Source organism: Artemia sp. Qi Xiang Cuo, chromosome 17 (genome assembly GCF_049724085.1).
Source record: "Artemia sp. Qi Xiang Cuo chromosome 17, ASM4972408v1, whole genome shotgun sequence".
NCBI lineage: Eukaryota > Metazoa > Arthropoda > Branchiopoda > Anostraca > Artemiidae > Artemia > Artemia sp. Qi Xiang Cuo.
Genome location: NC_142810.1, coordinates 62,446,016 through 62,469,403, shown reverse-complemented (window position 1 = coordinate 62,469,403; position 23,388 = coordinate 62,446,016). Strand labels below are relative to the sequence as shown.

The 23,388-nt window shown below is 35.5% G+C and overlaps 1 protein-coding gene across 1 annotated transcript in view; it reads right to left on the bottom strand.

Moving 5' to 3' along the window:
• Positions 1-21,867, bottom strand: part of LOC148942446 (uncharacterized) — a 71,184-nt gene extending 49,317 nt beyond the window's left edge. The window contains 2 exon segments of the mRNA XM_089103083.1: positions 5,965-6,136; positions 21,719-21,867. Of these exon segments, the coding sequence (XP_088959209.1) occupies positions 5,965-6,010 (46 nt within the window). The 5' untranslated portion in view covers positions 6,011-6,136; positions 21,719-21,867.
• Positions 21,868-23,388: the final 1,521 nt, after the last annotated feature.

The following is a 23,388-nucleotide window of genomic DNA, read 5'->3' as shown; positions in this document are numbered from 1 at the left end:
CTTTCCTGCCCTCAGGGCATAGCTTACAACCCATGCCTAAGGGTTGGGGGGAGTGTCCTCCTCAAAAACATATTTTCTATCTGGAAATCAACTACGCTAAACAAAATGGTTATCTCAAAACTTTGATTGGATGTGTTTAGGGGAATGATGCGCGTGGGGGAGGGGGGTAGCCCTCCAATCACTTTCGACTATTAAAAAGGGTACTAGCTTTTTGAATTTCAAATGGAATGAGCCTGTTTTGAAGTTTTTACGACAACACCTTCTACAAAAACCTTATATGCACCCAGGACATAACTTAAAACCCTTGCCCTGAGGGTTGTGGGGGATTGTCCTCCTCAACAACATATTTTGTATCTGGAAATCGACTACACGAAAACAAAATGGCTATCTCTAAATATTGAACGGATGTGTTTGGGGGAATGTTGGGTGTGGGGGAGGGGGGCTAGTTGGCCTCCAATCACTTTTGACTATTAAAAAGGGCACTATCCCCTTGAATTTCCAATTGAATGAGCCTTTTTTGAAGTTTCTATGACAACTATCCCTTTGAATTTCCAATCGAATGAGCCTTTTTTGAAGTTTCTACGACAACGCCTTCTATAAAAACCTTATATGCCCACAGGACATAACTTAAAACCCGTGCCCTGAGGGTAGTGTGGGAGTTTCCTCCTCAAGAACATATTTTCTATCTAGACATGAACTACGCTAAACATTAGGGTTATCTCAAAATTTTGATTGGATGTGTTTGGGGGAATGATGGGCGTGGGGGGCTAGTTGAACTACAATCATTTTCGACTATTAAAAAGGGGACTAGCCCTTTAATTTCCAATCGAATGAGCCTATTTTGAAGTTTCTATGACAACGCCTTCTATAAAAATCTTATATGCCCCCAGGGCATAACTTAAAGCCCTTGCATCGAGGGCTGTGGGGGAGTGTCCTCCTCAAAAATATATTTTCTATCTGAAAATCAACTATGCTGAACAAAATGGCTATCTCAAAATTTTGATTGGATGTGTTTGGGGGAATGATGGCCGTCGGGGGGGGGGGGGGGCTAGTTGCCCTCTAATCATTTTTGACTGTTAAAAAGGGCACTAGAACTCTCGATTTTCAATCGAATAAGCCCCCTTTGAAGTTTCTACGACGACCCCTTCCATTTGAAGTGCCTCTGGAAAGATAATAATAATAAAACATTGGAGCCGTATGGCCTTTACTATAGGCAACGCTAGAGCGTTGCCTCTGATAAAGCGCTTAACCTGGGACTTGTGCTAGCTGCTATTTTGCTTGACATAAAAAAAGCGTTTGACAGTATGGATCATGGGATTCTATTAGGTAAACTAGAGCACATTGGAGTTAGAGGAGAGGATACACAATGATTCAGGTCTTACCTTAGTAGCCGACGTGTTTATATAGGAAAGATCCACTGAATGACACCGTTGTCAACTTCGGTGTGCCCAAGGCTCAATTTTAGGCCCACTGTTATTCCTGGTTAATGTGAATGACCTAACTCGCGTTCTGAAGCCTAACTCCAGGACTTCGTGGTGCTGCAAATTATGTTGCAACCTAATAATTTCGAGCAACGATAACGAATCGGATGAACTTGTGGCGTTCGCGGATGACACTACAGTGGCTTCCTGTGACAACGAAATGTCAGTGCTCCAGAGTAAACTTGAGGTCATCTTAGAAGAAACTTACATTTGGATGGATGCCAATCTATTCGTAACAAATGTTGACAAATCTTGCGTTCTCTTTTTCTCAAGAATTGGAACTCTTCCCACAGAAGTATCGGGAATAACGACTTCTCGAGGAACGATGAGACGACCAAAAAATGGCTATCCCAGGTAGCTAGATGTACTCCTTGACGAAAACTAATCCTTCGTACATCACATTCACGCTGTGGAGCTGAAGCTCTCCCGTAATCTTGGGATTATCAGGAAACTGAAACGCACATTCCCTCAAAAAACCCTTCGTCTATTTTATAATAGACTTATCAAGCCTTATATCCAGTATTGTGCGTCAATTTGGCAGTCAGCATTTACATCCCACCTGAAAAGGCTTGATTCAATCTACAAACATGCCCTGAAAATAATCGGAAATATGGACGATTTTCTTTCCCGTGAATCACTTTATCATTTATCATCCTCAGTTATCGTTTTCAAATTTTTGTTCAGATTACTTCCATCAGCATTCCACAGTCTTTTCCAATTGGTATCGGAACAACATCCTAGGAACACAAGATCTGCCTCAAACCTTTTGATGAGATGAACACCTACAGTACGGTCGGATTTTGCACCGGATGTGGCTTGCGCGGAAGTGTGGAACGTGCTTCCACAAGAGCTGAGATGTAGGAGCTCCCTTGGGTCTTTTAAAAATAATTAAAAAAAAATATCTTCTTAAATTTCAAAAAATATAGTTAATTAATAATTGAGATTTTTGTTTTAAAAATTATTATCATTATTATATCGGTTTATTCATTTATTATTATTTTGTAAGGTTAAGGTAGCTATGCTTTCGGGGAGGAAGGGCGAAATCTCTTAGATAATGAATTGTATGGATGAGGGATGTGGTTGTGTTGAAGAGTAAAGCGAGAGTCGTAAAGCGTGATTAGGAGGAATCGTTATTTTTTTAAGGGACTCAACGTGCGTTTTTTGCATAGAAAAGTTTATTTATGTTTATTTATTTCTCTTTTTTTTAATAAATCCCGATTGAATTGAAAAAAAATTAATTTCTCTGGGGGCATATAAGGTTTTTATTGAAAGTTTTGTCGTAGAACCTTGAAAAATGGCTCATTCTATTGGAAATTCAAAGGGCTAGTGGCCTTTTTAATATTCGAAAGTGATTGGAGGGCAACTAACTCCTCTCACGCCGACCTTTTCCCCAAACACGTCCAATTAAAATTTTTAGATAGCCATTTAGTTAAACGTAGTTAAAAGTTTTAGAAATTAGGTCTTTGAGGAAGATAACTTCCTTAGAGCCCTCAAGGCAAGGGTTGTAAGTTATACCCTGGGAGCATATAAGGTTTGTATAGATAGCGATGTTGTAGAAACTTCAAAAAAGGCTTATTCGATTAGAAATTAGAAGGGCCTGTGCCCTTTTTAATAGTCGAAAGTGATTGGAGGATAACTAACACACCTCTCACATCCACAATTTTCCCAAACACATCCATTCAAAATTTTGAGATAACCATTTTGTTCGAAGTAGTTAAAAATTCCGAAAACTATGTCTTTGAGGAAGAAACGTCCCCCCCCCCTGGCCTTCGGGGCAAGAGTTGGAAGTTATGCCCTGGGAGAATATACGGTTTTTTTTTATAGAAAGCGTTGTCGTAAAAACTTCAAAAAGGGCTCATTTAATTGGTAATTGAAAAGGCTAGTGCCATTTTTAATAGTCGAAAGTGATTAGTGGGCAAGTAACACAAAACAAAGACGCCCACAACAAAGACATCCAATCAAAATTTTGAGATAGCTATTTTGTTCAACGTAATTAAAAGTTCTGGAAATTAGGTCTTCGAGGATGACAACCCCCTCATAGCCCTAAGGGCAAGGGTTGTAGTTTATGCCCTGGGGGCACATAAAGTAATCATAGAAAGCGTTGACGTAGAAACTCAAAAAGGGTTCATTCAATTGGAAATTAAAAGGGCTAGTGCTCTTTTTAATAGTCGAAAGTGGTTCGAAGGCTTGACATTTTTATAGTACTTCGTATCAAAGGAGTTGTCGTAGAAACTTCGAAAATGACTCATTCGATTGAAAATGGAAAGGGCTTGTGCCCTTTTTAATAGTTGAAAGTAATTGGAGGGCAAATAATCCCCCTCCTACACCCACCCTCCTATTTGACCATTATGTTTAACAACTAGAAATTGCCTCGGGATTAAATAAAAATGCACTGTGAGTTAATGATAATTCTCAATAAGGCATCTCAGCAGTATCCCAAGAATGACTGAGGATATTATGTTCAAACTTTCGGGGCTACTTCTGCTCTTAAGATTTAACCAAGTCAAAATAACTTTGAAGCAACTGCAGGGAAACACATAATTAGTCAACAAAAAAGTCATCTTTGGAAGTATTTCAAAAATGTTTCTTTAGAAAAAATATCCATGTCAATCCTCAACAGCAAGAATTGGTAAAGTACATCCTGGACCTTAGAAATGAAAATGTTCCATTACAATATAATTAAGGCTAATATGTAGGCTATAATTAAGACAAAAAATACTGAAGAATAAACAGGAAAAGAAGTTCAAATTTCAATTACACTCGACTCCAGAATAGGTCAACTTGGATGTACTGCTCAATAGCATAAATTTCAAATTCAACTGGCATTTACCATGGAAAAAAATAAATAAATTGCATGGGCAAACTTTCAAATTTGTTAATATCAATCTCTGTACACTTGTTCTTAATAACTGTTATGTTGTACGCGTCATTTTCTTGTGCTAAAACATAATGTAGCTTAAGAATTGTGTGGCTTTTTAAAATTGATTCAATATGCAATAACTGTGTACGAGCAATAACTCATATCATAGCATTTTCTTTTACTGGCATTTTGATATTTTTGGCCAAACAAAACTCATCTAAATAGGTCATAACTTTAAGAAAGAATTCGTCTTTCGTCAAGGAAGTTGTAACAAACTTATGGTCACACAAAAGCATCAAGAAAAAGTTCATATTATCTGCAGTTAGAAGACAAGCGAAAATACGAATTAGTATATATAGGCCTATCGTATAGCAGTGATGAACCTTGCAGCTAAGCTGCCCGGTTCCTGGTACTATTCATATATTTACTCCCTTTATACAACCAACCACTAAAAATACAACTCCCTTTATACAATATATATATATATATATATATATATATATATATATATATATATATATATATATATATATATATATATATATATATATATATATATATATATATATATATATATATATATATATATATATATATATATATATATATTGTATAAAGGGAGTTGTATTTTTAGTAGTTGGTTATATATATTCATATCTATTTATAAATCTTTCTTGAAAACAACTCCACATTTTTTTTAAAGATCAGCACCCTGAGATTTTCTGTCATGAAAAAAGCGATCTAGACAGGTCACCAGTTTGAGAAAAGCCGTTAAGAGCTTCAAAGAAAACATACGAGTGACATCATATTTATGAGGACATTTCAAGAGCATAAATTATAACATTTTACCTCAGGGATAGTTGTATTGTTTTTAGAATATATGGCACATGCAAAATTACAAAAGATGAAAAATGAATCCGAACAGCTTAAAACAGCATGGAACAGGAAACAGCAAAAATCACATTCAATTGCAAAGGAAAACATTGCACAACAAAATATGTTGTTAGATGACAAAGCAAAGTTACAATGGAATGAAGGAGTATTTCATTTATTGTTCATGATTCTGTGAAGGATAAACGAGAAACAAGAATTTAATTCATGCTAGAATAATACAGTTCAATGGACATTGCTAATTTTTCACCCTACAATGATGAAATGTTATTTTGGTGTCAGCAAGATACACGGAGGGAAAAAATGAATCACACCAGAATTTCTTAAACACCTGGGAACGTAATGAAGTTATTTTGGCATCAGTGACAGATAAAACGGAAAGAGGAATTGAATTCATGCAAGAACAAAAAAATCATTTGTGTGACATCACATTTATATAAAATCGAAGACCAAAAATTACCTGATTTTTTGCCCAGTGTTGTTTGTATTGTGTAATATAAACATACAATTTTGTATGCATCTACGATGCATACAAAATTGCAAAGCATAACAAACGGCTTAGCAAAATGCATTGAACAAGCAACAGCAAGAATTCCAAACAAAATGTAGCAAAATATATTCTACAGTTATACAACAGAAGCTAACAACAGAAGAAAAACAGAAACAATTATATACAAAAGCAAAGCATGTTTCCTCTTATTCTGCAACTAGAAATTTCATTGGATTACTTACCATTTTTGATAACAGAAGCTTCCGAAGGAGTGATGAGATCAGCCATATTTGGAATTTGAGGTAGTATGTCAATAATATAATCTTTGAACAGAGTTGCTGACACTTATAAAATATACAAAATATCACCAACACTAGGAAATGTTTTACTCAAGAGAGTGGAAGCACAAAGTCCCTAAAAATATAAATGGTAAAATCAATAATGTCAAGCAAGGATAATTTTATCTGAACAGATTGAAAATCAAGGACTCAACTGCTTCAGCTGTAAAAAGTAATAGAAATGGGATTCATTTGTAAAAGTAAGATGGTAAAAAAATAAAAAATAAAAATAAAAACTGTGCTAATAACCTAACTATAATTCAAAGTGTAGTCTTGGTTTTAAGATAAAACAAAATTACACAACAAAATTGCAGAATATAAGCTGTTACCAATACTGGAATGGCAGGTCCATTCATGTTTTTTTTTTCAAACTCAAAGCATTATAGCAGTGTCTAATACGAAAAAAAGTTGAAAAATAATTAAAACTGACAAGCTAATAAAACTGACTATTCTGTAGACAATTTAAAGGTGTAGGAATGTGCTTCTCCATGGATTGAATAAAACTTAATTATGCTTCTGGACCTTAATTAAATTTGCCCACTACAAATATAATTTTAGTTATTTTCAGCAGTTGTTGTGGTTTGTCATAAAAAATCATATACTTTTAAGCGTCTATCTCTAACAGGTTCTATTTGTCTGACTTTTAAGATTCAGTGGAAACTCCTCCAAGACTATATCCAAATATAAAATAATTATTTATCAATAAAAAATAACACCTTCAAAATTATATCACCTTTTGTCAATAAAATTCCTAGCATCTACTTTTTGTATATTGTAGAGTAAATTGCCACTTTATGGAAACATACACAGGAAGAAAAAGTAAAATGCTCTTTGAAAACAAATTCAAGGGGAATTCCTAAAAAAGGCCTGTAACTCATAAAGAATGGCAACTATTTGAAATTAAAAGTACAACAATGGAATCGCCATATTTGAAAACCTCATATAGAAAAGTTACAGCGACCAACATTGAACCTATAGGGAAATCACTTTTTGCATGGTTAGCACTTTTTATGTAGCTTTCTTTTTTTATTCTTTTTTACACTGTAGCTATTAGGGAATTGGAACGTCATAAAAAGCTTTTTAATGGCATATTTGAAAGCGATTTTGTTATATCTATGTGTCTTTTATATGTTAATTTTAGTACAAAAATCATAAAGCATAATATTGCACCAAAACAGAGATTTTTTGTAGTCCAATTATTGGAGTAGAATGCTGACAGGCATGGAAAGGTATCATACAAATCTGTAGGGTCCAAACCAATTGCTAGAAATTTCTAACTCCTCCTTGTCGCTATTTATAATACTATTAACTCTAATAAATACTTTTGTTTATTTTGTCCTTCTATTTTTAAAATCCTCATTTATTTGATAAATTAGTATTTTTTATCTTCAACTTCACAAAGATACAAAGGATATGATACCCCTTGGACTCTACCTATCGGATAACGCCAGATTATTTAAGGTATAAGGGGTACGAAGTAACAAATCATCAAACAGTTCTAGTGTATTTCCCTAGATTTGTATTATTACTCATCTTGAGCCAAATTGACTTGCTGACTTACAAATTTGCACAACACCCCTCGAATACAAACTAAATAGTCAGAAACACCAGAGCTCAAACTGCTACCTTTATGAACACAGGGTGGAGTCTTACACAGCAGCTATTTAAAGAAGAAATATCCCGTTCTACCACAGAGGTTTATTTTTATTAGAAATATCCAAATTGCAGGCCTGATTACTAATGAGCCTGTGGTCAACACTTCAACTCTAGGCACAAGGCAAGGACATAAATTAAGGTAATTGTTTACATTTGTGCAGAAGCATAATTTTTGTCAAAATCTTGGGAGAAGGGATGGGGGCAAAGTTGGAGCCAATTTTCCCTAATTGAGCAAAAATGATGACAGTAAAAATTAAAAAATAAGCCATTTGGTGCCATGAAAGTACTGTAAGGTATAATAAAATACTATAAAGATACTTTATAGTAATATAAAGGTGAATATTTACTAAAGAAAACTGATTTATTTCTGTTGATGCTTAAATTATGCAGGCGTATCTTAGTTTTAGTAAGATTTTACCAAAATTTAGTATTGACGAAACTAAACTTCAGCTGAAGTGGGGGAGGGCGCAAACTTGGGTCTGGGGAGGCCTTACCCCTGCTCCATTGTAATTTATACCCCTTCTTTGTTGCTTTTTTTATGATGGTACGTAACTTTTTGCAAGTCTAGGGTTAATCCAGTACATAAGGAAACATGTTAAAAAAACAATTCTTAATTTATAATATGCATTAATGATCCTAGTTAACATAATTTGCTGGGGAACAACCTTTATCTTCACTATTTTCCTTTTATTTCCAGTTTTCTATCACATTTTAAAATATTTGTGTCTATTATCTAAGTCTCAAAAATTGTTTGTAAACGAACACCCAAGTGCCATCTAACTAATCTAACCTAACTTAACCTAATTTATCAGTATTTGGCTATTAATATGTTTTTGGCAGATTGCATTGATGGTGTTTAACTACAAATACAGATTATTTTAAAATGGAAAATGCAGTTGAATCCATCTTTATTTTTCAGAATTGTACAACAGTGAAAGCAGTGAAGATAAAGCTTCTCCCCTTGCAAAATATATTAACTAGGATTATTCTGCATATTATGAAGTACGAATTGTTTTCTTAACATGTTTCCTTATGTACTTGACGGGACACCACAGTACAGTTTATATATAGAGAAAAAAAATTAGCCAAACATTATATATGAAAAAAAAAAATATATGTCTAGCCAACTCGGAGGCTAATATGAATGACAGCGTATTTATCTAGAATCTTTAAATTAGCCAAGCAGCTGGCTATTAGATCTCACCTATATATTCCACTTTCAAACTACTTTCAAACTACTGTAAAGGAGCACTGCTAATTCCTAGAAGCTTAAGTCGATCTAGCAAAATTCTTAAATCTATGGAATCGAGTGTGTTTGTTGTGTTCATGAAATTGACATAGGTAAATATCTATTATCCAGTTTACTACTCGCACAATCAAGGCCGTACTCAGGATATTTTTTCGGGAGGGGTTTTACTCAAAGTTTTTTGTTTTGTTTTAAGACAACAATTTCGGGGGGGGGGGTTCTAATTCTTTTGGTATGTCTATTGGTATCATAATTATGGTTTTTTTTTTAGATTTGCTTACTATTGAGCCAAGTCACTTCTTACTTTACAGTTTGTTAACACAAACTGTTTGATCTCATTGGGAGATAAGGCAGAAAGAGCTTGAATGCAGTTGCAACATCACTGATGAATATAGGCCAACTATTTGTAGGCAACATGGAAAAGTGTGTTGCAGCAGATAGTAAATAACAGACCAGTCAAACCTACCAAAATATTTTATGGGCTACCATTTTGAGTGAAAACTTCAGAACTTCAAAAAACTGTTGTGCAATACCCATCAATTGAACAACAAAACGACCTTTTGGACCTACAACCCAAAATATTTGCCTACCCAAGATATTTTGAAGGAACTACCTCCACTCCTTATCCATTAAGAAAGCACTGACCATTGATGACCGTTAAAAAATCTGTGTTATAGACTTTAAGTCTACAAAAAAATTCCACTCCTTATCCATTAAGAAAGCACTGACCATTGATGACCGTTAAAAAATCTGTGTTATAGACTTTAAGTCTACAAAAAAATTCCACTCATTATCCATTAAGAAAGCACTGACCATTGATGAACGTTAAAAAATCTGTGTTATAGACTTTAAGTCTACAAAAAAATTCCACTCCTTATCCATTAAGAAAGCACTGACCATTGATGATCGTTAAAAAATCTTTGTGTTATAGACTTTAAGTCTACAAAAAAATTCCACTCCTTATCCATTAAGAAAGCACTGACCATTGATGATCGTTAAAAAATCTTTGTGTTATAGACTTTAAGTCTACAAAAAAATTCCACTCCTTATCCATTAAGAAAGCACTGACCTGATGATCGTTAAAAAATCTTTGTGTTATAGACTTTAAGTCTACAAAAAAATTCCATATTAAAATTAAAATATTTTACAGGGGGAGAACCTTTATCCTCACTTCTTTCACTATTGTACAATTTTTTTTAAACGAAATTGGAAAAAATAAACAGATCTCACTGCATTTATCCGTTTTCAAATATTCTATATATAAAGGTTAAACACCATCACTACCATCTGCCAAACAGATATAAATAGACTAATATTGATAAATTTAGGTTAAGTGGTAAATTTGCAGGTGGCACAATAATATAGCTAGGATGAAAGTGAAAACATCAGTAGATGCCCTTTTTGATATTCTTTCATAATTCAATAATTGCTTCTGTCGCAAATTGGATTTGGAGCCCTTAAAGGGGCCCCAAAAGCATTTCATTTTTGCAACCGCACAAAGAAGTTATCAACAGCAGTTAAGTTATTGAAAAGTTGTTAAAAACATATCAGTAGTTTAGAAATAAGTTGTTCAAGAGCAATATATTCCTAAAATACATATTTATAACAATTAATTAAAAAGACTTTTTCCACACAATAAGTTTTTCAAAAAAAAGTAAAGAACTCCATTAAACAAAAAAGAGCAAAAATAAAATAAAATAATTTACCAAGCGTGAAACTACCACAAATCAGCATCGATAAATAAATGAAACCCAAAACGAACAGAAATTACAATAAATAGCCGAGTCAAACTCAAAACGAGCAGAAATGAGCATAAGTTGGGCTCAAAACCCCTATGCCTTCCCAAGAGCAAAACATAATTTGCACTTCACTGAAAAAAATATAATTTTTTTACTTTTAAAACTTCAATAAATCAAATAATATTAACATTTTGATTACTAAATATCAGTATATGTATATTATACTGACAATGCACAGTCATTTGTATTTTTTTCCAGTAAAGTGCAAATTATGTTCCGGCCTTGGGAAGGCATAGGGGTTTTGAACCCAACTTACGTTAATTTCTGCTCGTTTTGAGTTTGACACGGTTATTTATTGTAATTTCCATTCGTTTTGGGTTTCGTTTATTTATCGATGATGATTTGCATTCTTGGGATACTGCAGAGATGCCTTAATGGGAATTAGCATTAACACAGTGCATTTTGATTTAATATCAAGACAACATTTAGTTTTAAACATAAAGGTATATGAGAGAGTGGGTGCGGGAGGGGGACTTGTTTCTCTTTAATCACGTTCGAAAGTTAAAGAGGGAACTAGCCCTTTATATTTTCTATCGAATGGGCCCTTTTTAGAGATTACTATGACAACTCTTTTGATACGAAGGGTCCTGGTCAAAACAACATCAACAAAAGTTTCAAGCCTTCTAATCAATTTCGACTATTAAAAAGGGCACTAGGCCTTTCGATTTTCAATCGAATGAACCCTTTCTGAGTTTCTACGAAAACGCTTTCTATAAACACCTTATATACCCCCAGGGCATAAATTACAACCCTTACCCTAAGGCCTGTGAGGGTGGTGATCATCCTCTAAGACATAATTTCCAGAACTTTCAACTACGTTAAACAAAATGACTATCGAAATTTTGACTACATGTGTTTGGGAAAATGGCGGGGGTGAGAAGGGCGTTATGTCACTTTCCCATCACTTTCAACTATTAAAAAAGGCACTAGCCCTTTCAATTTCCAATCAAATGAGCCCTTTTGAAGATTCTACAACAATAATTTCAATAAAATCTTAAATGCCCCCAGGGCAAAACTTACAGCCCCTGCCCTGAGGGCAGGGGGAGGGTGTCATCCTAAAAGACCTCATCTCCAGAACATTCTACTACGTTGAACAAAATGGCTATCTGAAAATTTTGATTGGATGTGTTTGGGGGAATGGTGCACGTGAGAGGATGGTTAGTTACCCTCCAATCACTGTCGACTATTAAAAAGGGCACTAGCACTCTCAATTTCCAATCGAATGAGCCCCTTTTGAAGTTTTTACGACAACTCTATCTATAAAAAAAACTATACACCCCCAGGGCATAACTTACAACATTTGCTCTGGGGGGTTTGTCATCCTTAAATACATAATTTCCAGAACTTTCAACTATGTTGAAAAAAATGGCTATCTCTAAACTTTGATTGAATGTGTTTGGGGAAATGATGTGCGTGAGAGGGGGTCAATTACTCTACACTCAATTTCGACTATTAAAAAGGGCAATTTCAATTTTCAAACAAATGAGCCCTTTTTGAAATTTCTACAACAACTTTCTATATGAACCTTATATGCCCCCAGGTTATAACTTACAACCCTTGTACTGAGGGCTCTGAGGGAGTTATCATCCTAAAATACCTAATTTCCAGAACTTTCGACTACGTTGAACAAAATGGGTATCTCAAAATTTTGATTGGATCTGTTTAGGGAAATGGTGGGCGTGAGAGCGGGGTTAGTTGCCCTTCAATCACTGTTGACTATTAAAAGGGCACTAGCCCTTCCAATTTCCAATTGAATGAGCCGTTTTGATGTTATTACAACATCGCTTTCAATAAAAACCTTACATACCCCCAGGGCATAACTTACACCCCTTGCCATGACGGTTGTGGGGGGGGGAGGGGTTGTCAACCTTAAAGGCCTTATTTCCAAAACTTTCAAGTAAGTTGAATAAAATGGCTATCTAAAAAATTTGACTGGATGTGTTTGGGGATGTTGGGCGTGAAAGGGGTGTTAGTTGCCCTCAAATCACTTTCGACTATTAAAAAGAGCAATTTCAATTTTCAAACAAATGAGTCGTTTCTGAAATTTCTACAACAACTTTCTACATAAACCTTATATGCCCCCAGGGTATAACTTACAACCCTTGCACTGAGGACTCTGAGGGGGCTATCATCCTAATAGACCTAATTTCCAGATCTTTCGACTAAGTTAAAAAAAATGGATATCTCAAAAATTTTGATTGGTTCTGTTTAGGGAAATGGTGAGCGTGAGCGGGGGTTTAGTTGCCCTTCGATCACTTTCGACTATTAAAAGGGCACTAGCTCTTTCAATTACCAATTGAATGAGCCGTTTTTGATGTTATTACAACATCGCTTTCTATTAAAACCTTACAAGCCCCCAGTGCATAACTTACAACCCTTGAACTGAGGAGTGTTAGGGGGGGTGTCATCCTTAAAAAAAAGGCACTAGCCCTCTCAATTTCTAATTGAATGAGCCCTTTTTGAGTTTTTACAACAACTCTATCTATAAAAAACCTTATACGCCCCCAGGGCATAACTTACAACCTTTGCCCTGGGAGCTCTGGGTGTTTGTCATCCTTAAATACATACTTTGCAGAACTTTCAACTACGTTGAACAAAATGGTTTTCTCTGAACTTTGATTGAATGTGTTTGGGGAAATGGTGGGCGTGAGAGGGGGTCAACTACTCTCCATTCACTTTTGACTATTAAAAAGGGCAATTTCAAATTTCCAAACAAATGAGCCCTTTTTGAAATTTCTACAACAACTTTCTATATAAACCTTATATGCCCCCAGGGTATTACTTACAACCCTTGTACTGAGGGCTCTGAGGAGGTTATCAGCCTAAAAGACATAATTTCCAGAACTTTTGACTACGTTGAACAAAATGGATTTCTCAAAAATTTTGATTGGATCTGTATAGAGAAAAGATGGGCGTGAGAGCAGGGTTAGCTGCCCTTCAATCACTTTCGACTATTAAAAGGGCACTATTTCTTTCAATTTCCAAGTGAATGAGCCGTTTTGATGTTATTACAACATTGCTTTCTATAAAAACCTTACATGCCCCCAGGGCATAACTTACAATCCTTGCCCCGAGGGTTGTGGGGAGGAGGAGTTGTCAACCTTAAAGGGCTAATTTCCAAAACTTTTCAAGTACGTTGAACAAAATGCCTATCTAAAAACTTTGATTGGATGTGTTTGGGGAAAAATTGGGCATGAAAGGGGGGTTAGTTGCCCTCAAATCACTTTTGACTATTAAAAGGGCAATTTCAATTTTCAAACAAATGAGCCGTTTTTGAAATTTCTACAACAACTTTCTATATAAACCTTATATGCCCCCAGAGTATAACTTACAACCCTTGCACTGAGGCTTGAGGGGGTTATCTTCCTAAAAGACCTAATTTCCAGAACTTTCGACAACATTGAACAAAATGGATATCTCAAAATTTTGATTGGATCTGTTTAGGGAAATGGTGGGCGTGAGAGGGGGGTTATTTGCTCTTCAATCACTTTTGACTATTAAAAGGGCACTATCCCTTTCATTGTACAATGGAATGAGCTGTTTTTGATATTATTACAACATCGCTTTCTATAAAAACCTTACATACCCCCAGGGCATGACTTTAAACCCTTGCCCTGACGAGTGTTGGGGGGGGGGGAGCGGTTGTCAACCTTAAAGGCCTAATTTCCAAAATTTCCAAGTACATTGAATAAAATGGCTATCTAAAAACTTTGATTGGATGTGTTTGGGGAAAATTTAGGCGTGAAAGGGGGTTAGTTGCCCTCAAATCACTTCGACTATTAAAAAGGGTACTATCCCTTTGAATTTCCAATCGAAAGAGCTCTTTTTCAAGTTTCTGCGACAAATATTTCTATAAAAACTTATATGCCCCCAGGGCATAACTTATAACCCTTGTCCTGAAGGAAGACTGTGGGGGGGGGGGTGTCCTGCTCAAAGGTACATTTTCCTGAAGTTTAAACTGCATGAAACAAAACGGCTATCTCAAAATTTTGATTGGATGTGCTTGAGGAAAAGGTGGGCGTGAGAGGGGGTTTATTTGCCCTCAAATCACTTTTGACTATTAAAAAAGGCACTAGCTCTCTCAATTTCTAATTGAATGAGCCCCTTTTGAAGTTCCTATGACAAAAATTTCAATGAAAACCTTATAGGCCTATGCCCCCAGGACTTAACTTATAACCCTTGCTCTGAAGACTGTGGGGGAATGTCCTGCTCAAAGGTATAATATCTTGAACTTTAAACTGTGTGGAACAAAATGGCTATCTCGAAATTTTGATTGGATGTGTTTGGGGAAATGGTGGGCGTGGAAGGGGTGTTATATGCCTTCCAATCACTTTCGACTATTAAAAAGGGCTCTATCTAAAAATTTTGATTGGATGTGTTTGGGAAAAAGGTGGGGGTGAGAAGGGGGTTAGTTGCCCTCAAATCACTATCGACTATTAAAAAGGCACTAGACCTTTGAATTTCCAATTGAATGAGCCCTTTTTCAAGTTTCTACAACAAAGAATTTAATAAAAACTTATATAAACCCAGGGCATAACTTAAAACCCTTGCCCTGAAGACTATGGGAGGAATGTCCTGCTCAAAGGTATAATTTCCTGAACTTTAAACTGAGTGGAACAAAATGGCTATCTCAAAATTTTGATTGGATGTGCTTGGGGAAAAGGTGGACGTGAGAGAGGGATTAGTTGCCCTCAAATCACTTTTGACTATTAAAAAGGCACTAGCTCTCTGAATTTCCAATAGAATGAGCCCTTTTTCAAGTTTCTATGACAAAAATTTCAATGAAAACCTTATAGGTCTATGCCCCCAGGGCTTAACTTATAACCCTTGCCCTGAAGACTGTGGGGGAATGTCCTGCTCAAAGGTGTAATTTATTGAACTTTAAACTGCGTGGAACAAAATGGCTATCTCGAAATTTTGATTGGATGTGTTTGGGGAAATCGTGGGCGTGGAAGGGGTGTTATATGCCTTCCAATCACTTTCGACTATTAAAAAGGGCTCTAGTATTTTCAAGTTCCAATTGAATAAGTCCTTTTTGAAGATTCTACGACACGCTCTATAAAAACCTAATATACCCCCAGGGCATAACTTACAACCCTTCTCCTGAGGGCTGTGGGGGAGTGTCCTCCTCAAAAACATAATTTCTAACTGAAAATCAACTATGCTGAACAAAATAGCTATCTAAAAATTTTGATTGGATGTGTTTGGGGAAAAGGTGGGGGTGAGAAGGGGGTTAGTTGCCCTCAAATCACTATCGACTATTAAAAAGGCACTAGACCTTGAGGTTTCTATGACATTGCCATCTATAAAAACCTTATATGCCCTTAGGGCATAATTTCCAGCCCTTGCCCTGAAGCTGTGGGGGAGTGTCCTCCTCAAAAACACAATTTGTATCTGGAAATCAACTATGCTGAACAAAATGGCTATCTCAAAATTTTGATTGGATTTGTTTCAGGAAATGATGGGCATGGAAGGGGTGTTAGTTGCCTTCCAATCATTTTCGACAAATAAAAAGGGCACAAGCCACTCCAATTTCCAATTGAATGAGCCCTTTTTGAAGTTTCTACAACAACTTCTTTGATGCAAAGTGCCCTGCTCTAAAGAAAAAAAAATGATAAATAATGTATTGTGCCAACATTGTTCTTATATGCCCCCAGGGCATAAATTAAAACCCTTGCCCTGAGGTTTGTGGGGGAGTACCCTCCTCAAAATCATATTTTCTATCTGTAAATCAACTATTCTGAACAAAATGCCTGTCTCAAAATTTTGATTGGATATTTTTGGGGGAATGATGGGCGTGGGAGGGGGGCTAGTTGAACTGCAATCACTTTCGACTATTAAAAAGGGCACTAGCCACTCCAATTTCCAATCAAACGAGCCCTTTTCGAAGTTTCTACAACAACTCCTTTGACACAAAGCGCCCTAGTATAGAAAAAAACAACAACAAATAAATAATAACTTGTGCCAACATCGTGCTTTACTTAGGCAGTGCTATTGTGCTGCCTATGATACAAACCTCATTTATTGGGCAACACAAATATAAACCATTTTCCTAACGTTTCAAGTTTTTCAAATGCTCTTGACATAAATAGCACTGCATTTTGCAACTCAAAACTTTGCTGTTGACAATTCAGGGTATATATTTACACATTAGAGAGTTGAGGGTGAATAAATTTTATGGTAACTCTGCAGTGGACCATATAATTTAGCTAGGATGAAAGTGAAAACATCATTTGATGTTTTTTTTTATGCTGTTTCACAATTCATAGAAATACCTTAGGGCCCCTTTAAGGACTGAAGATGAGATTTGCAACAGAAGCAATTATTGAATTATGAAAGGGCATAAAAAAGGAATCAAATGATGTATTCAGTTTCATCCTAGCTAAATTATTGAGCCACATGCAAATTTACCAGTTAAGTTAGGTTAGCTAGATTAAGTTAGGTCAGCTAGGGGAAGGGGGAAGGTACCTAGGTTAGGTTATGTATTAAATATATAATATGCTTTACCCCCCCCCCCCTAATGTGCAAATATATAACCCAAATTAGTTTATGAACTATTATATATTACCTTAATTACTTTAATTTGCACTTCAGAGCAAAATAAGGTCCAATGTTGGATCTGTTTGGCTCTGTTGTTGAGAAGGCAGTTAAAAAACAATTTACACAAAAATATAAAAAGAACAGGATTGTGATGGTGTTTACAGCCCAATGACATGCCTTCCCACTAAGAGTGTGCTAGGATAGATGCAATCTAAGCCCGATTGCTAATGGTGACTGCAGATAGTTATGATCAAGGGGACCATTCTTCTGTATTTTAGACTAGACACCACTGCACAACATCAATTTCTGATAGAGTATGCAAGTTGGTCGGGTATTACACGCAGCATCAGCATCTTAGCACAACTCAGTTGTACATACACATATATCAATCACTATTTTTGAGACACTGATGATGGACAGCTCCACTTGTATTTTGAAGGTTTGGCTTCCCATTCTTTGTTGAGTCTCCTTTTAAAAATTTCAGCTGATGCTGAAGACACTGTCTCCTTGCTTAAACATTTCCAATCATTAATGACCCTTTGGTTAAAGAATCTGATTCTACTTTTAACTCAGGGCTTATGAAGCTTTTTAGAATGACCTCGTTTTTTTCTTTTATTGGGTAACTGGTTAAAGAACTTATTTTGGGGTTGGTTGACAAATTTATATGTGAGTAGCATGTCACTCCACTTGTCTTGGAAGGTCAAAGATGAGAGTTTTAGATTAAATAGTGTTTCACAATATGGTTTCTCACCAAGTCTAGAGATGAACTTGGTGGCCCTCCTTTGTACACCTTCAATCAACTGTATATCACCCTTGTAAAAAGTACCAGCAAGGCAGGTTCCAAAATCAATAATTGGTCTCACAATTGCCTTATAAAGCTTCAAGAAGACTCTGTGTGATGGGCTAGTAAGTACTTGTTTAATTAGTCCAAGGCTAGAATTTACTGTGGAAATAGTTTGTGCAGTATTCAGGGAACTTCTGAAGATTATCTACTGTGACTCCCAGGTCCCTGCCACTGGTCCAGGTTTGGAGGGGAATGGGGATGATGTCTGGTTACCATTCATAGTGTATTGGTGCAGAGGATTATTGTTACCAAAAACAATGGTGATGCATTTTGATATGTTGAAAGAGAGAAACCACCTATCTGCTCATGCCTGAATGTGGTCAAGGTCAGATTGTATTGATGGTTTATCAGGTACACCAAATAGTTTTGAGTCATCAGCATAAAGGGTTACGTGGTTGTTGACTACGGTAATCACATCCTTTATATAAAGAAAAAACACTATGGGCCACAAAACTGTTCCCTGGGGAGAACCACTTAGAATATTACAGGGCTGAGAGTATATACATTTGCTTTTCGTTGTAAAGAGCTGTATAGTCTGATATATACCGATCAGGAAGTCCATTAGCAAATCTACTAGTTCACTATGGATTCCTGCTGCTGTTAGCTTAAAACGAAGCTGATTATGTGGGACCTTATCAAATGCTTTGGCTAGATCTAAAAGAATCCAATTGACAGGAAGGTCTTTGTCCAGTTGCTAGGTAACCTGTTCATAGGTGTCTAGAACGTTAGTGTCTACAGATTGTTGTGGAAAAAAGCCGTGCTGCCTGTTAAAGATAATTTCATTAGTAACAAGGTGTTGAAGAAATGCAGCATTAACAATTCTCTTAAGGACTTTTGCAACAGCAGATGTGAGGCTGAAAGGTCTATAATTTTCAGCTTTGGATTTAACCCCCCTTTTTAAAGATAGGTGTGATATAGGCCAGTTTCCATTGGGAGGGGACACACTTATGATGAAGAAGATGTTGAAAAAGTATAGATAGTGCAGGGGCAATTTCATGAGCAGTTTCTTTTAGCAGACAAGGATCAACGTTATCAGGACCAACATTCTTGTTGATGACCAGTCTTTGGAGTTGTTTTCCAACCATAAAAGCAGTAAGTGTAATGCAACTCATTTGCTTCTGGATTTTGTACTTTGAGTTGGGAATGAGAACATTATCAGGTTCATTTGTGAAGACTGATGCAAATTGCTCATTTAGAAGATCTGCTATATTTTGTGTGCCAATGACTTCATTTCCATCACTTGTTGTTAAGCATTTTATGGATTTACAGTTGTGATTTCTGCTTCATATATAATTCCAGATCTTTTTAGGGTTCAACTTACTTTGGCTGGCAAGTCTTGTCTCAAAATTATGGTACAGTTGTTTGGTGAGATTTTTTAATTTGTTTTGGGCTTTGACATATTTTCATAATGGCCTGACTAATTTTTTTTTATCCAATGGCATTTTTAAGTTTCTTTGTTGTATTATGCTAGCTGTCATGTTTGGTATAAAGTCTTTGGTATGTGGATAAAACTTTCTATTGTGTTCTTTTGCAGATTTTCCATAAGTACAGCCCGGAATTTCTCCCACTGCTCATTGATCCCACCCTGGAGGGTCAACTCCTAGTTAATTTGCCTCAATGTGACCCTCATCACCCTCATCCTATTTTCTTTCATAAGCATTAACCAAACTTGACTTTTTAGAAAAGCCCATATAATGCCCAAGTACCTTATTAGCCTATGCATATTATGAAGTAAGATTGTTTTCTTAACATGTCTCCTTATGAGCAATACTGGTCATACACTTATACCCAAGCAATTTTTTGAAAGCTGGCTCAAATTTCTAGACAGGTTACTTTTTGTTTTCTTGGAAAGGGGGTTAGTTTAGGAAAATGAAACTCTCAGTAACAAATTATCTTTAAATGATTTATTTGCTGTAACATGTTTGACAGCACAAGTTCCCATCCTGCTTGCTTAGGTGTATTGCAGTTAAATTAGAAAGAAACAACTCTCACAATTAAAATTTCACCAAGTAAAATATAGGCTATAGGTCTACCCAATAATTTGAGCTAGGCTAAAGAAAAGGCCTATTTTTGGACATTACAAAATGAATGCAAAGCATTGTAATTTTTAGTAATAATATAAGAAGATTAAGGTAAAATTCTACTTTAGCTACTTTTGGCTATCTTGGAAAGGGGATAGGTTAGGCAAATGAAACTTTCATGGATGGTTCTACAGGCTAAAGTATGTCCAGGGAAGGTATTTTGAAGCACCTACCTCCACTCCTCCCTCTAGAGTCCTGAAATTTGCCTACATGACAAATCAGCATAAAAATCTGATTCTTTCTATGTATCTAGGCTATTAGTATCAAAATTCTGTTTTTTAGAGTTTTGGTTACTATTGAGATAAGTTGCTCTTACTATACAGTTTGTTAATACAAACTGTGCAGTAAGAATACTTTTTTTTAAAAAAAAGAAAGATGCTTTTTTTTAAAAAGGATCTATTGAAATTTTGACAAAACAACACTTTACCTTAATTTTCAGTTATCAGTTTCTTTTTCTCTGGCTTTAGTTCTGGAAATGCATTTCCTGTTATTTGAGAAGAATTTTAAGCCATATCAATGTTTTTTTTTTCAAGATTTAGGAAATGTATTTGTATATATTTAAAGCCTTGTAAATTGGGACTGAGCAAAGATGTGAAGCTGAAAACAATTTTGTTGCACTTAATTTAAGCAGAAGATCTATTTTGAAAGGTTTTACTTTTATAACACACAGATTTTAAAGGCCATCAGAGGTCAGGACTCTTTACAGAGAGAAGGGGTGAATGTAGGTTCTTCAAAATACTGGTCAATATATATGAAATCTTATTATTGAGTTAGGACTAAAGTGAATACACCATTTGATGCCTTTTTTATGCTGATTACAAATATAATAATAATTTCTATTGGAAATGAATTTCAGCCCCCCTCCCCCCCTATATAGGCTATACCTAACCTAACCTAACCCTGAATTGACATATATAGGGGGGGGGGCTGAAATTAATTTCCGATAGAAATGATTATTATATTCATAATCAGCATAAAAAAAGGCATCAAATGGTGTATTCACTTTAGTCCTAACTCAATAATATGATTTTGTATGGGCTATATTGACCAAAATACCTTCCCAGGATATACTTTAGTCTGTAGCCCTACCCCTGAAAGTTTTATTTTCCTAACATAACCTCTTTCCAAGATAACCAAAAGTAGCTAAAGCAGAATTTTACTGAAGATTAGGGCCTATTTCAGAAAGTTCTAAAGCAGTATCTAGAAATTTCTAGTGTTTCCTTCAAATAGCTCTAAATAGCCTACTCATAGCTAAGGGCTATCTGTTATTCAGAGGAAATAGCCTATACATATCTATAATTCTCTTATCCTTACTTGTAACACATGAATTAATGTAGCCTATTAGTAAAAAGCCATTAAATGCAATTTGTAGCCTGGCTTCAAAAGCTACAAGATCAATAGGCCTATTTTATTTTTAACAATAGGCTAGGCCTGTTTTATCAGGTTGTCTTTAATCAGGCCTATCTGTTTGAAAATGTAAACTGTGGCTTACCTGCTCAAATGATAGGCTACTGTTTTCCTTGCCAAATTGAAGCTAGGCTATACGAAGTTTCTAGGCTAGCTCTTTTTAAGGCATGTTTTTTTAGTAAAATCACCATTCCACAGTTTGTATGTTTTTTAGTGGGATGTTTGTAACTTTTGTTAACTAGGCCTAAGTAACTTTAGTCAACAGAAGAATTTGTGAATAACTGCGTTCGTTTTTACCCTTCATTGTTCTTAGTTCTAGGAAGATATTCTTGGTTTTACTCTTAAATAGCGTTTTATTTCGCCCTTCTAAGAACGTCGTTTTAGCTAAAAAAAAAGCTTATAAGAGCTTCCAGAATTTCAATCAGCCCGATAGAATTTCAACCAGAACGAACATGGAAAGAATAGTTATGAATGCAGCAAAACAAGCATAAAATCCTTGTTGTATTAAAGCATTTTCAAAAGAGTCTAAACCAACCATGTGCAAATGTCTGTTACGAATGATTTGTGAGATACTTTAATACCAACTTTAATTAAAATAAGGCTGCTATCAAACAATGGCTAATTGGAGGGCAAATCTGGCATCAGCCTTTTTCAGGATCGTATAAAAATGATTTCATTTTGCTTTTTGATAGATAGTCTATTATCCATTGATACATCCTACGGCAGAACTAAGGTAGATAGTCATAGAACTAAGAGATGATCAAGATTTGTAGGTAGACTCGTGACAAACAATGTCCACTGGACTTGTATGCAAAATGCTGGACAGAAATTGTTTGAACTCAGAGGGGACCAAATTACTATCCCTAATAAGCTTGGTTCCTTACTCTCAGGTGTCCCTATTTTACCACCTTTATGTTGCTCAAAGACTACCTTATTTTACCACCTTATGTTGCTCTTTTATTTATCCATGAAGATAAATAAAAGTTCAAATAGGAACAAAATCCTTTGAATAGACAGTGATAACTTTCACAAACATTTATAAAATTTCACAAAAATACTAGAAATTTTGCTTACATATAAATGTTACCGAAATATCTAGTATTTCTTTCGAAGTTTTATCATTGTTTCAACAACAAATTCACAAACTTCTTCATAAATATTTAAAGCAATTAAGATAAACTGTTTGTACAGGATATGGAAAATACCTACCTAAGTAAATAAATAAATATCAGAGCTCTGTATCTTATGATGAAATCATAGTTACTGATTTGCCTTCTTCTTCTTCTAATTCACAGCAGGAGGGCTATTCAGTTGGTACTATTTAGCCCTCTTCTTTTTGCTTCACTCTGTGGGCTACTGAGCTACTGTCTTGGTTGTCTCTTAAATATTAGATATTCTCAGATATCTTTCAGTAGATCTTTTGACTCAAGGAGTTCAAATATAAGATGATAGATATCGACTTCTGTGCTCTGTGTGCAGGTATAGTTGGCTAGGCTCTTGGCTGATAGTGAGATTTTGTGGTGTTTGAAGCATTTTAACAGTTTACAAAGCAAGGTATGTTGTGCAGACGTCAGCATATTACATTCAAATAGTCACTGGTCAATTGATTCATTATTAATATTACAATGCCTGCAAAGAGGCATTGAACCACTTGAATTAGAAAACTTATATGAGAATGCAAGGAAATTTAGTCCATTTGTTCCAGAACGAATTCTATGATTAATTTTAGAAAGATACTTATTGGGAAAGGGGGAA